At 40.7% G+C, this 12,952-nt stretch overlaps 1 protein-coding gene across 50 annotated transcripts in view; it reads right to left on the bottom strand.

The window, feature by feature from the left end:
• The window catches only part of Ktn1 (kinectin 1), an 87,954-nt gene that overhangs the window by 8,569 nt on the left and 66,433 nt on the right, over nt 1-12,952 (bottom strand). For 15 of the 50 annotated variants that reach the window (XM_087586032.1, XM_087586038.1, XM_087586049.1 and 12 more), the window contains 7 exons: nt 12,724-12,813; nt 2,885-2,965; nt 2,194-2,283; nt 1,963-2,055; nt 728-799; nt 431-514; nt 188-271 (listed from right to left, as the gene is read on the bottom strand). In XM_087586032.1, coding sequence (XP_087442158.1) covers nt 188-271; nt 431-514; nt 728-799; nt 1,963-2,055; nt 2,194-2,283; nt 2,885-2,965; nt 12,724-12,813 — 594 coding nt within the window. The remainder of the gene's footprint in view (nt 1-187; nt 272-430; nt 515-727; nt 800-1,962; nt 2,056-2,193; nt 2,284-2,884; nt 2,966-12,723; nt 12,814-12,952) is intronic. The other 35 variants (XM_087586037.1, XM_087586047.1, XM_087586059.1 and 32 more) reach the window with 3 other exon arrangements.

The following is a 12,952-nucleotide window of genomic DNA, read 5'->3' as shown; positions in this document are numbered from 1 at the left end:
CATGCCAGTATTAGGAGCTAAGAGAAGAACCATCTTGGGAGACATCAGGAGAGGAAGATTACCGATAACCTAAGGAAAGGGCCAAGCTAAAGGTGGTTAGCCAGGAAAAGAAGTCTGGTGGAGTCTGTACACCAGCACACGTGTCTCCAGAGCCTACTTGACACTCAGCGGAGGACAAGCTTCTTACCAAGTTAAGCTCTTCATTCTGTCTTACTGCTTCAGAATATGAATCATCAAGCTTTTTCTGCAATTCAGTCAACAGATCTTTCAGCTGCAATGAAGTTTAAAGTTTAAGGTTGATCTCCATGATAGCGCACACTTTGCAGCTACTCGGGAGCTCGGCTGCAAACAACCTAAGTGGGACTGCTTTCATGCCCTGCCTCAACTGAACCGAACTGAGTGGGAAAGCAGCCTGAAGAACGCTAAGTACCTCTCTGACTTCCATCACGTAAGTCGATCGCTCCACTTCGGCCTTCTCAAGCTCTATTTCCAAATGTTCTCGTTCTCTTCTTAGCTATCAACACAACAAAGGGAGGTAAAGTCATTAAATTTTCCTTCCATGGTTTTTTCCTCATAATAAAATGTTAGGATACTAATGAATTAAAGCTGTATGAACTCAAACTACTCAAGATAAAAACATCAGAGACATAAAAAACACAGATGTTTGAGCAACCCATAATGCTAAAACTGAGTTCACAGGCTGCAAATCTAAGTATCAAACACATACATTCTCCATAGCCTTGTTCTCGTGTCTTAGTCGCTCTAGCTCTTGCTCAGAGGCTGTGAAGGAGGACTGCATCTGAAAGGTGAGACAACATTAACAGAACTGCCGAGGACGCACTGCACCGAGACACGACCTGCAAAGCACGTTACACTCAAGTGAGCGCCTATCTTCTGAACTGGGACGTGGTGCGGTCTACAAATGTTCATCTCTATCCTGGGCCGTAGGTTGGATATGGAGTTTTTTAGTTTTACTTTTTAAATTTTTACTTATTTTATTTGAGAGAGAGGCCACAGTGCATCTGAGGTCAGAGGACAGTTTGCAGGAGTCAGGTTGTCAGGTTGTAGCAGGTGCCTTTTGCCAGCCCCGCTTATGAAGCCCATACCAAACTCAATTAAAGCTCTTAAAGCTGAGTCGCACACGTGACTTCACTTTACTAACGCTCAGAACCTACCCACTGGTGTTGAGCCTACATTAAGAGCCAGCTAGAAGTGTACTTATATATAATAAATGAATAAATAAATCTTTAAAAAAAAAAAAAAAAAAAAAAAAAAAAAAAAACAAAGGGCTGGAGAGATGGCTCAGCGGTTAAGAGCACCTGACTGCTCTTCCAGAGGTCCTGAGTTCAATTCCCAGCAACCACATGGTGGCTCACAACCATCTGTAAAGAGATCCGATGCCCTCTTCTGGTGTATCTGAAGACAGCTACAGTGTACTTATATATAATAAATGAATAAATAAATCTTTAAAAAAAAAAAAAAAAAAAAAAAAAGAGCCAGCTAGAATCACTAAATTTTTGTTCTCCAAAGCTATTAACACAGAACAAGACCAGCAACCTATAATCTGCCTACACACATTGATGCAAAAGACCATGACTTTCTTAACGGTATCTGTGAAAACGGCAGGAAGATAAAGACTTCCCAGTAGCACATGGGTACCATGAGAAGAAGCCTGGCTGAACTTTTTCTTCAATGCAATCTAATATGGGTAGCGAGTTTCACACCCAGGGTTCTTCATCTCATTATAATATGGAGAGCTATCAGGTGCAAAGCACTCTGCCTGCTACACCACCCTCTGGTCACCCAAATGGGTCAACATCAAAATCACCTAGGACTCCAGATCTGCTGCCCTGCAGCCCGCCTGTAGGACACAGGTGACCTAGGGTGTAGCCTGTGTTCCCAGGGGACAGTGGTGGGCACTCACATGCTCAGCACTGCTGATGTAAGCTCCCCTTTAAATACCTGCTGAATAGTCCTCCGAGATTCCTCTGCTTTAACCTTCCATTTGCTTTCCTCCTGTTCCACACTTCGCTGAAGCTTTTGCAAAATCCCTTCCTGCGGACAAAGGCAGACTTGTTCTGAGAATTTTATGATTTTCAATTATTCTGGTGCCAAGATAAATCACATAGGCCAGGAAGAAATAAATCAATAATTTAAAAATAAAGTCAAAATGTAATTCAAGCCATATCCTACTGTTTCTGCAAGGACGGATTTGTATTTTTCACATTCCAGCTGCAGCAGTGTGTGCATTTCATTAGCTTCTTTCAATCTGTGCTCCAGAACCTGCAAAGGAAGAGATAGAAAAGACAAATAAGAGGGCTGTCTGACACATTCGTTTCAATATCTGATGATAAACGGATTCGATGATATTTAACAGACTATTACATTCCTAAGCAGCACTGCCATCTGATGGCCTTTTGGTCACATGGTGTCCATTTGTGAAGCTTTTTTTAAGTCCTCACTAAGAAACGCCATCACACGTTACCACAGGATTTTACTCTCCACACATGGCAACACGTAAGGCGATCCACAAGTAAACGTTACAATGCTCATGACACACATGAGGAAGAAGTCTACTCTCGCCACCTCGGAGTCAAAACAATCAGGGCTCTGCACTCTCTCGGTGGCCAAGGACCAGAAAGAAGCCAGTTTGCGAGTGCTGCCGATGCTATCTGGGTGCGTCAGCAAGCCAGTGAAACCGGCTATGTATTAAACTTGGCTCACACTGAAAACTTAAGCTAAAAGGAGAGGAGAGTAGTTAAACATTTGGTTTTAGTTCTTCTCAGCTAACAGTGCACCCTTCTCCCAGCCCAGCATTTCTGAGAACGGCTGCTGCAGTGCCCCAAACCTCAGTTTAAACACACAGTTCGTTTCCTCAACTAACCTTGACCGCCTCTGTGTCTGAGGGTCCAGCCATGCATGCTTTTGCCTTTTTTTCAAAGCTACGTAACCATTCACTGTAATTCTGTAGGAGGAAAAAGGTCAAGGTTACTGGTTTCCACAAAAGTCTATTAAATAAAAAGTCAACATTAAGAGCACCAAACCAGATAATTATAAAAGAAGCCTACATACACTGTCATCATACTTACAGTTTAATAGGCAGATGTTATTGTTACAGACAGAACATAATAGTTTAAAAAACCCACAGAAACCCAAATGATGTGACACGCCGGTGGCTCTAAAGCCGCGGAAGGGACCAGAGAGGACCCTGTTCATACCAACTCCAGTTACAGGGTGAGTTCCAGGCCGTCCTGGGCCATATAGGAAGACTATCTCAGGGGGAAGAAGACCAAACAATGTTTTTGACCTAGGCCTGGAAGTGCTAGGATTAAAGACAAAAGCTACCATAGCCAGCAATAGATAAGTAAATACATAATTTAATGTACAAAAATTAAATACATATTAGTATCAAAATAAAATGCTTTTTATCCATACCAAAAATATCTGCAACAGAATTTTGGACTCAAAGGCAGCAGCCCTGAGCTCAGAACTCATGTTCTACACCGTGAGACGTTTTCATGAGCAACAGACGAACATGCCCAATGTGTAAACCACTCAAGATCAAGTCTCAAAAGCTCTTCCAGGTAAAATAGTTCTGAACACAAAGCATTCAATTTAAAAATCCAAAGTCTAACTGTCTGAACATTCTGCTCAGAAGATTTTTAATTCTTTGAAGGTACTCCAAAATCCCTGAAAATACTTTATTACTGTGGTAAGGAGCACACATTTATTTAGCACAAAACCAGTTTCTGTTTACAGGCCGAGTGAAGACAACAGTGCATAACTGTCTAAGCAATACCTGAAACCTTACAATAAATTATTATATACTTTTGAAACTGTTAACAAGTGTCTAATATTTTTAAATCAAGTTTCTTCTTACATTTTTGGTTTGATTAATTAAAAAACTAACCATTTATTGACTCTATGATGTAACATGTTCTCCTTCTGTATCTCAATTGATATTTTACAAGCATCACATGAGAAGGGAGAGGGATGGAGATCACCCCACACTGCACCTCTTTCAGTGCCATGCTGTAAAGGCCCTGTTTATATTAAAAGAATGGGGCATTCTCACAATGCAAGTTTAAACCAGAGCAGTGAACTCTAACTGCTTAAAGCTTCCAATACTGGGATTCAACACAAAATAAAACCAGATGAAACCCTTCTCATCTACATCTGCTTTACACTTTGGCAACAGCAAGCAAATAGAAACTTACGAAAGCCCTTGTATATTTAGTAGTTATGCTAATTCGTCCTAATGAGGCTTAAGGTTTTTTCCCCCTTTTTTCTCTTGTATGTAGTCCTATTAACCTGATATATAGACCAGGATGGCCTACGTCTGCCTCCCTTGTGCTTGGATTAAAGGTGTGTGCCACCATGACTGGCTATATTAAGTAATTCTTTTAAAAATCTAGAATACTAATCTCTAAGTAGCACATGAAAAGCTTAGTGTTTTAAAACACATGAATTGATTTTTAACAAGTATGTGAACAAAACACAAAGAATACTTTCCATATCTTACATGTTTACAAATTATTACAGAGCCATGAATATTTAGTTATGGAAGGTAAGTAGTAAAGCCACTAAGAATGAATTTAACCAGGCATAGTGGCAGACAGATCAGCCTAAGCTACAAAATGGCAAGACCATACCCCCAAATAAACAAACAAGTAATAACAAAACAAACAAAACAAGGATGAATTTGTTCCATTAAAAGAAAACTAACTGCCGGTCATTATTGAAGAAAAGAACCCATGGGTCTTCAGTGCTCTTGGTTCATGAAATATTGTCAAATAAGTCAATCAATGAATAAAACACACAGTAGAAACAAAATGGCCACAAACGAAAAAGACAAGAAATATAGGCCCAGGAGCGGCAGGACCCCTGTGCCTGAGACACCACCAGAACCAGAAGGAAACAGACCGGATAAACAGTTCTCTGCACCCAAATCCCGTGGGAGGGAGAGCTAAACCTTCAGAGAGGCAGACAAGCCTGGGAAACCAGAAGTGACTGCTCCCTGCACACACATCTCGGACGCCAGAGGAAAAAGCCAAAGACCATCTGGAACCCTGGTGCACTGAAGTTCCCGGAAGGGGCGGCACAGGTCTTCCTGGTTGCTGCCGCTGCAGAGAGCCCGTGGGCAGCACCCCACGAGCGAACCTGAGCCTCGGGACCACAGGTAAGACCAAATTTTCTGCTGCAAGAAAGCTGCCTGGTGAACTCAAGACACAGGCCCACAGGAACAGCTGAAGACCTGTAGAGAGGAAAAACTACACACCCGAAAGCAGAACACTCTGTCCCCATAACTGACTGAAAGAGAGGAAAACAGGTCTACAGCACTCCTGACACACAGGCTTATAGGACAGTCTAGCCACTGTCAGAAATAGCAGAACAAAGTAACACTAGAGATAATCTGATGGCGAGAGGCAAGCGCAGGAACCCAAGCAACAGAAACCAAGACTACATGCCATCATCGGAGCCCAATTCTCCCACCAAAACAAACATGGAATATCCAAACACACCAGAAAAGCAAGATCTAGTTTCAAAATCATATTTGATCATGATGCTGGAGGACTTCAAGAAAGACATGAACACACTTAGGGAAGCACAGGAAAACATTAATAAACAAGTAAAAGCCTACAGAGAGGAATCGCAAAAATCCCTGAAAGAATTCCAGGAAAACACAATCAAACAGTTGAAGGAATTAAAAATGGAAATAGAAGCAATCAAGAAAGAACACATGGAAACAACCCTGGATATAGAAAACCAAAAGAAGAGACAAGGAGCTGTAGATACAAGCTTCACCAACAGAATACAAGAGATGGAAGAGAGAATCTCAGGAGCAGAAGATTCCATAGAAATCATTGACTCAACTGTCAAAGATAATGTAAAGCGGAAAAAGCTACTGGTCCAAAACATACAGGAAATCCAGGACTCAATGAGAAGATCAAACCTAAGGATAATAGGTATAGAAGAGAGTGAAGACTCCCAGCTCAAAGGACCAGTAAATATCTTCAACAAAATCATAGAAGAAAACTTCCCTAACCTAAAAAAAGAGATACCCATAGACATACAAGAAGCCTACAGAACTCCAAATAGATTGGACCAGAAAAGAAACACCTCCCGTCACATAATTGTCAAAACACCAAACGCACAAAATAAAGAAAGAATATTAAAAGCAGTAAGGGAAAAAGGTCAAGTAACATATAAAGGGAGACCTATCAGAATCACACCAGACTTCTCGCCAGAAACTATGAAGGCCAGAAGATCCTGGACTGATGTCATACAGACCCTAAGAGAACACAAATGCCAGCCCAGGTTACTGTATCCAGCAAAACTCTCAATTAACATTGATGGAGAAACCAAGATATTCCATGACAAAACCAAATTTACACAATATCTTTCTACAAATCCAGCACTACAAAGGATAATAAATGGTAAAGCCCAATATAAGGAGGCAAGCTATACCCTAGAAGAAGCAAGAAACTAATCGTCTTGGCAACAAAACAAAGAGAATGAAAGCACACAAACATAACCTCACATCCAAATATGAATATAAAGGGAAGCAATAATCACTATTCCTTAATATCTCTCAATATCAATGGCCTCAACTCCCCAATAAAAAGACATAGATTAACAAACTGGATACGCAATGAGGACCCTGCATTCTGCTGCCTACAGGAAACACACCTCAGAGACAAAGACAGACACTACCTCAGAGTGAAAGGCTGGAAAACAACTTTCCAAGTAAATGGTCAGAAGAAGCAAGCTGGAGTAGCCATTCTAATATCAAATAAAATCAATTTCCAACTAAAAGTCATCAAAAAAGATAAGGAAGGACACTTCATATTCATCAAAGGAAAAATCCACCAAGATGAACTCTCAATCCTAAATATCTATGCCCCAAATACAAGGGCACCTACATACGTAAAAGAAACCTTACTAAAGCTCAAAACACACATTGCACCTCACACAATAATAGTGGGAGATTTCAACACCCCACTCTCATCAATGGACAGATCATGGAAACAGAAATTAAACAGAGATGTAGACAGACTAAGAGAAGTCATGAGCCAAATGGACTTAACGGATATTTATAGAACATTCTATCCTAAAGCAAAAGGATATACCTTCTTCTCAGCTCCTCATGGTACTTTCTCCAAAATTGACCATATAATTGGTCAAAAAACGGGCCTCAACAGGTACAGAAAGATAGAGATAATCCCATGCGTGCTATCAGACCACCACGGCCTAAAACTGGTCTTCAATAACAATAAGGGAAGAATGCCCACATATACGTGGAAATTGAACAATGCTCTACTCAATGATAACCTGGTCAAGGAAGAAATAAAGAAAGAAATTAAAAACTTTTTAGAATTTAATGAAAATGAAGATACAACATACCCAAACTTATGGGACACAATGAAAGCTGTGCTAAGAGGAAAACTCATAGCGCTGAGTGCCTGCAGAAAGAAACAGGAAAGAGCATATGTCAGCAGCTTGACAGCACACCTAAAAGCTCTAGAACAAAAAGAAGCAAATACACCCAGGAGGAGTAGAAGGCAGGAAATAATCAAACTCAGAGCTGAAATCAACCAAGTAGAAACAAAAAGGACCATAGAAAGAATCAACAGAACCAAAAGTTGGTTCTTTGAGAAAATCAACAAGATAGATAAACCCTTAGCCAGACTAACGAGAGGACACAGAGAGTGCGTCCAAATTAACAAAATTAGAAATGAAAAGGGAGACATAACTACAGATTCAGAGGAAATTCAAAAAATCATCAGATCTTACTATAAAAGCCTATATTCAACAAAATTTGAAAATCTTCAGGAAATGGACAATTTCCTAGACAGATACCAGGTATCGAAGTTAAATCAGGAACAGATAAACCAGTTAAACAACCCCATAACTCCTAAGGAAATAGAAGCAGTCATTAAAGGTCTTCCAACCAAAAAGAGCCCAGGTCCAGACGGGTTTAGTGCAGAATTCTATCAAACCTTCATAGAAGACCTCATACCAATATTATCCAAACTATTCCACAAAATTGAAACAGATGGAGCCCTACCGAATTCCTTCTACGAAGCCACAATTACTCTTATACCTAAACCACACAAAGACACAACAAAGAAAGAGAACTTCAGACCAATTTCCCTTATGAATATCGACGCAAAAATACTCAATAAAATTCTGGCAAACCGAATTCAAGAGCACATTAAAACAATCATCCACCATGATCAAGTAGGCTTCATCCCAGGCATGCAGGGATGGTTTAATATACGGAAAACCATCAACGTGATCCATCATATAAACAAACTGAAAGAACAAAACCACATGATCATTTCATTAGATGCTGAGAAAGCATTTGACAAAATTCAACACCCCTTCATGATAAAAGTCCTGGAAAGAATAGGAATTCAAGGACCATACCTAAACATAGTAAAAGCCATATACAGCAAACCAGTTGCTAACATTAAACTAAATGGAGAGAAACTTGAAGCAATCCCACTAAAATCAGGGACTAGACAAGGCTGCCCACTCTCTCCCTACTTATTCAATATAGTTCTTGAAGTTCTAGCCAGAGCAATCAGACAACAAAAGGAGATCAAGGGGATACAGATCGGAAAAGAAGAAGTCAAAATATCACTATTTGCAGATGACATGATCCCAAAAGTTCCACCAGAGAACTACTAAAGCTGATAAACAACTTCAGCAAAGTGGCTGGGTATAAAATTAACTCAAATAAATCAGTTGCCTTCCTCTATACAAAAGAGAAACAAGCCGAGAAAGAAATTAGGGAAACGACACCCTTCATAATAGACCCAAATAATATAAAGTACCTCGGTGTGACTTTAACCAAGCAAGTAAAAGATCTGTACAATAAGAACTTCAAGACACTGAGGAAAGAAATTGAAGAAGACCTCAGAAGATGGAAAGATCTCCCATGCTCATGGATTGGCAGGATTAATATAGTAAAAATGGCCATTTTACCAAAAGCAATCTACAGATTCAATGCAATCCCCATCAAAATACCAATCCAATTCTTCAAAGAGTTAGACAGAACAATTTGCAAATTCATCTGGAATAACAAAAAACCCAGGATAGCTAAAGCTATCCTCAACAATAAAAGGACTTCAGGGTAGGAATCACTATCCCTGAACTCAAGCAGTATTACAGAGCAATAGTGATAAAAAACTGCATGGTATTGGTACAGAGACAGACAGATAGACCAATGGAATAGAATTGAAGACCCAGAAATGAACCCACACACCTATGGTCACTTGATTTTTGACAAAGGAGCCAAAACCATCCAATGGAAAAAAGATAGCATTTTCAGCAAATGGTGCTGGTTCAACTGGAGGGCAACATGTAGAAGAATGCAGATCGATCCATGCTTATCACCCTGTACAAAGCTTAAGTCCAAGTGGATCAAGGACCTCCACATCAAACCAGACACACTCAAACTAATAGAAGAAAAACTAGGGAAGCATCTGGAACACATGGGCACTGGAAAAAATTTCCTGAACAAAACACCAATGGCTTATGCTCTAAGATCAAGAATCGACAAATGGGATGTCATAAAACTGCAAAGCTTCTGTAAGGCAAAGGACACGGTGGTTAGGACAAAACGGCAACCAACAGATTGGGAAAAGATCTTTACCAATCCTACAACAGATAGAGGCCTTATATCCAGAATATACAAAGAACTCAAGAAGTTAGACCGCAGGGAAACAAATAACCCTATTAAAAAATGGGGTTCAGAGCTAAACAAAGAATTCACAGCTGAGGAATGCAGAATGGCTGAGAAACACCTAAAGAAATGTTCAACATCTTTAGTCATAAGGGAAATGCAAATCAAAACAACCCTGAGATTTCACCTCACACCAGTGAGAATGGCTAAGATCAAAAACTCAGGTGACAGCAGATGCTGGCGAGGATGTGGAGAAAGAGGAACACTCCTCCATTGTTGGTGGGATTGCAGACTGGTAAAACCATTCTGGAAATCAGTCTGGAGGTTCCTCAGAAAATTGGACATTGAACTGCCTGAGGATCCAGCTATACCTCTCTTGGGCATATACCCAAAAGATGCCTCAACATATAAAAGAGACACGTGCTCCACTATGTTCATCGCAGCCTTATTTATAATAGCCAGAAAATGGAAAGAACCCAGATGCCCTTCAACAGAGGAATGGATACAGAAAATGTGGTACATCTACACAATGGAATATTACTCAGCTATCAAAAACAACGAGTTTATGAAATTCGTAGGCAAATGGTTGGAACTGGAAAATATCATCCTGAGTGAGCTAACCCAATCACAGAAAGACATACATGGTATGCACTCATTGATAAGTGGCTATTAGCCCAAATGCTTGAATTACCCTAGATCCCTAGAACAAACGAAACTCAAGACGGATGATCAAAATGTGAATGTTTCACTCCTTCTTTAAATGAGGAAAAAGAATACCCTTGGCAGGGAAGGGAGAGGCAAAAATTAAAACAAGAGACTGAAGGAACACCCAATCAGAGCCTGCCCCACAGGTGGCCCATACATATACAGCCACCCAATTAGACAAGATGGATGAAGCAAAGAAGTGCAGACCGACAGGAGCCGGATGTAGATCGCTCCTGAGAGACACAGCCAGAATACAGCAAATACAGAGGCGAATGCCAGCAGCAAACCACTGAACTGAGAATAGGTCCCCCGTTGAAGGAATCAGAGAAAGAACTGGAAGAGCTTGAAGGGGCTCGAGACCCCAAAAGTACAACAATGCCAAGCAACCAGAGCTTCCAGGGACTAAGCCACTACCTAAAGACTATATATGGACTGACCCTGGACTCTGACCCCATAGGTAGCAATGAATATCCTAGTAAGAGCACCAGTGGAAGGGGAAGCCCTGGGTCCTGCTAAGACTGAACCCCCAGTGAACTAGACTATGGGGGGAGGGCGGCAATGGGGGGAGGGTTGGGAGGGGAACACCCATAAGGAAGGGGAGGGGGGAGGGGGATTTTGCCCGGAAACCGGGAAAGGGAATAACACTTGAAATGTATATAAGAAATACTCAAGTTAATAAAAAAAAAAAAAAAAAAAAAAGAAATATATTAACAGCTCCCCCCCCCCCCCACATCATCTCTCTGTCTAAACCAAGACACTTCTTCAGCCCAGGCAATCGTGGTCATCTGCTGTTCAAGCCTATGTAACCTCCCACAGCTACAAGGAGTCCTTCCTCCTTACGTGAATTAACAGTGGGGCACATGTACGCATAACCTAAACAAAGCAAACAGCCAACCTACTATTCATACCGCACACCAGTAGGGACTTACTCTGCCCCTGCACCCTCACCTAGAGGAAACAGAGCTCCTTGGAGAAAGGGGCAGTTTTATGCTTGACTTTAACTCCATGTAAACTTAAACACCTTGTTACAGCACAAGAGCTACCAAAGGACATCACAGCCAGCCTAAAGCGGATCACTCCACTAATCCAGGCTATACAAGTAGGCAACAGTACCCACCACACCTTCAAATACTGACCCTGGATAAGACAAACCCGAGTACCAATTTATGAGTTATACAAAGGACGGAGGAACATGCTGGCACTACCAGAAACTGCAATAGGGCACTTCTAGGCTTCAAATCAGGGAGGGGAAGAGTAGCATGCTGCACACTGGCAGGGACTCAGCAGGCACCATTCACATGTTGGTCTTTGGGTTCTGATTATAAAATACTACCTTATTATTTAATTACCATGAGAACTGTATATGAAAATTAGGGGAATGGTTAAATTTATCTAATTAAAGGTATATTTTTTAAATAAAAGAATTATCTTGATCTCTTCTGTTGAAATATTTACAGATAAACGCTCTGATGCTTGAGTTCCTTCAGGACGATCTAACACAGAGGTTCTTAACCTGTGGGCTGCAATTCCTTTGGCAAACGTCTATCTCCAGAAGCACTCATATTACAATTCATAAAGTAGCAAAATTACAGTTATGAAGTAGCAATGAAAACACTGTTACGGTTGGGGGTCACCAGATGAGCAACTGTATTAAAGGAAGGGTCACAGCACTGGGAAGGCCGAGAGCCACCGCTAACAGCAATGGGAAGGATAAGAAGGTTGTTCACGTATTAACAAAAGTATGTGGGATTCACGAGGTGGGTCCTGTGACCACTATTCCAGTGCCTACGTGTGAGTATATGTATACACACACTATTTTATTATGAGTTGAAGAAGGCCTATGCCATCACTTGAGGAATTCAGGCACATCCCTGATCTTCCTGTCCTGGAGTACTTGATGCTGGTCGGAGCCAGTCGCTCCTATCCTACCATGTCCACCTCAGCCAGTTGCACTTTAGCACTTGTGGTGAAGGTTTGATAAAAATCATGATCTTAAAATGTAAAATGATTTAATTTATAGCACCAAATACATTAAAGGACAATTGCTAAAAATAAGAAGTAATCATCACTTAAATCAGTTATTATTGATTTTATTACCCATTCAGAAAAAATTCTTTTCCAAGCTATTCAGTGTGCAAGAAAACAACAGAAGTTTCAGGTTCAGGCAAAGGGGCTTCGAACTAAGTTACTGTCTGACTACTCCAAAGCACAGGAGTTATGGAGACACTGAGAAGTTCAGCCAAAGCCAAATTCAGAAACCAAATGCTGCTACCGACAACTTCCTGCATAACTTCAGGGTAAACGATTAAAAGAAGGGCTCATCTTACCGAATGAGAAGGCACAGACACCGCTGGAAATAACCTCTTGAGAAGGTCCTTGGACTCTAACTCAACAGCTTCCACTTGCTGTTGTCTTTCCTAAAGCAAAAGACAGAGGAGATCAAACTTACAACATTAGACAATGTGCAAAGAGGAAAACTTTTTAAAAAAACAGTATGACCTTTAAAGTTCTAATGGAAGAAAAAGTCAATGTACAAAACATATTTTAATATTGAAA

The sequence above is a fragment of the Rattus norvegicus genome, chromosome 15 (genome assembly GCF_021556685.1).
Source record: "Rattus norvegicus strain SHRSP/BbbUtx chromosome 15, alternate assembly SHRSP_T2T, whole genome shotgun sequence".
In the NCBI taxonomy this organism is placed as follows: Eukaryota; Metazoa; Chordata; class Mammalia; order Rodentia; family Muridae; genus Rattus; species Rattus norvegicus.
This window is presented reverse-complemented; position numbering and strand designations above follow the sequence as displayed.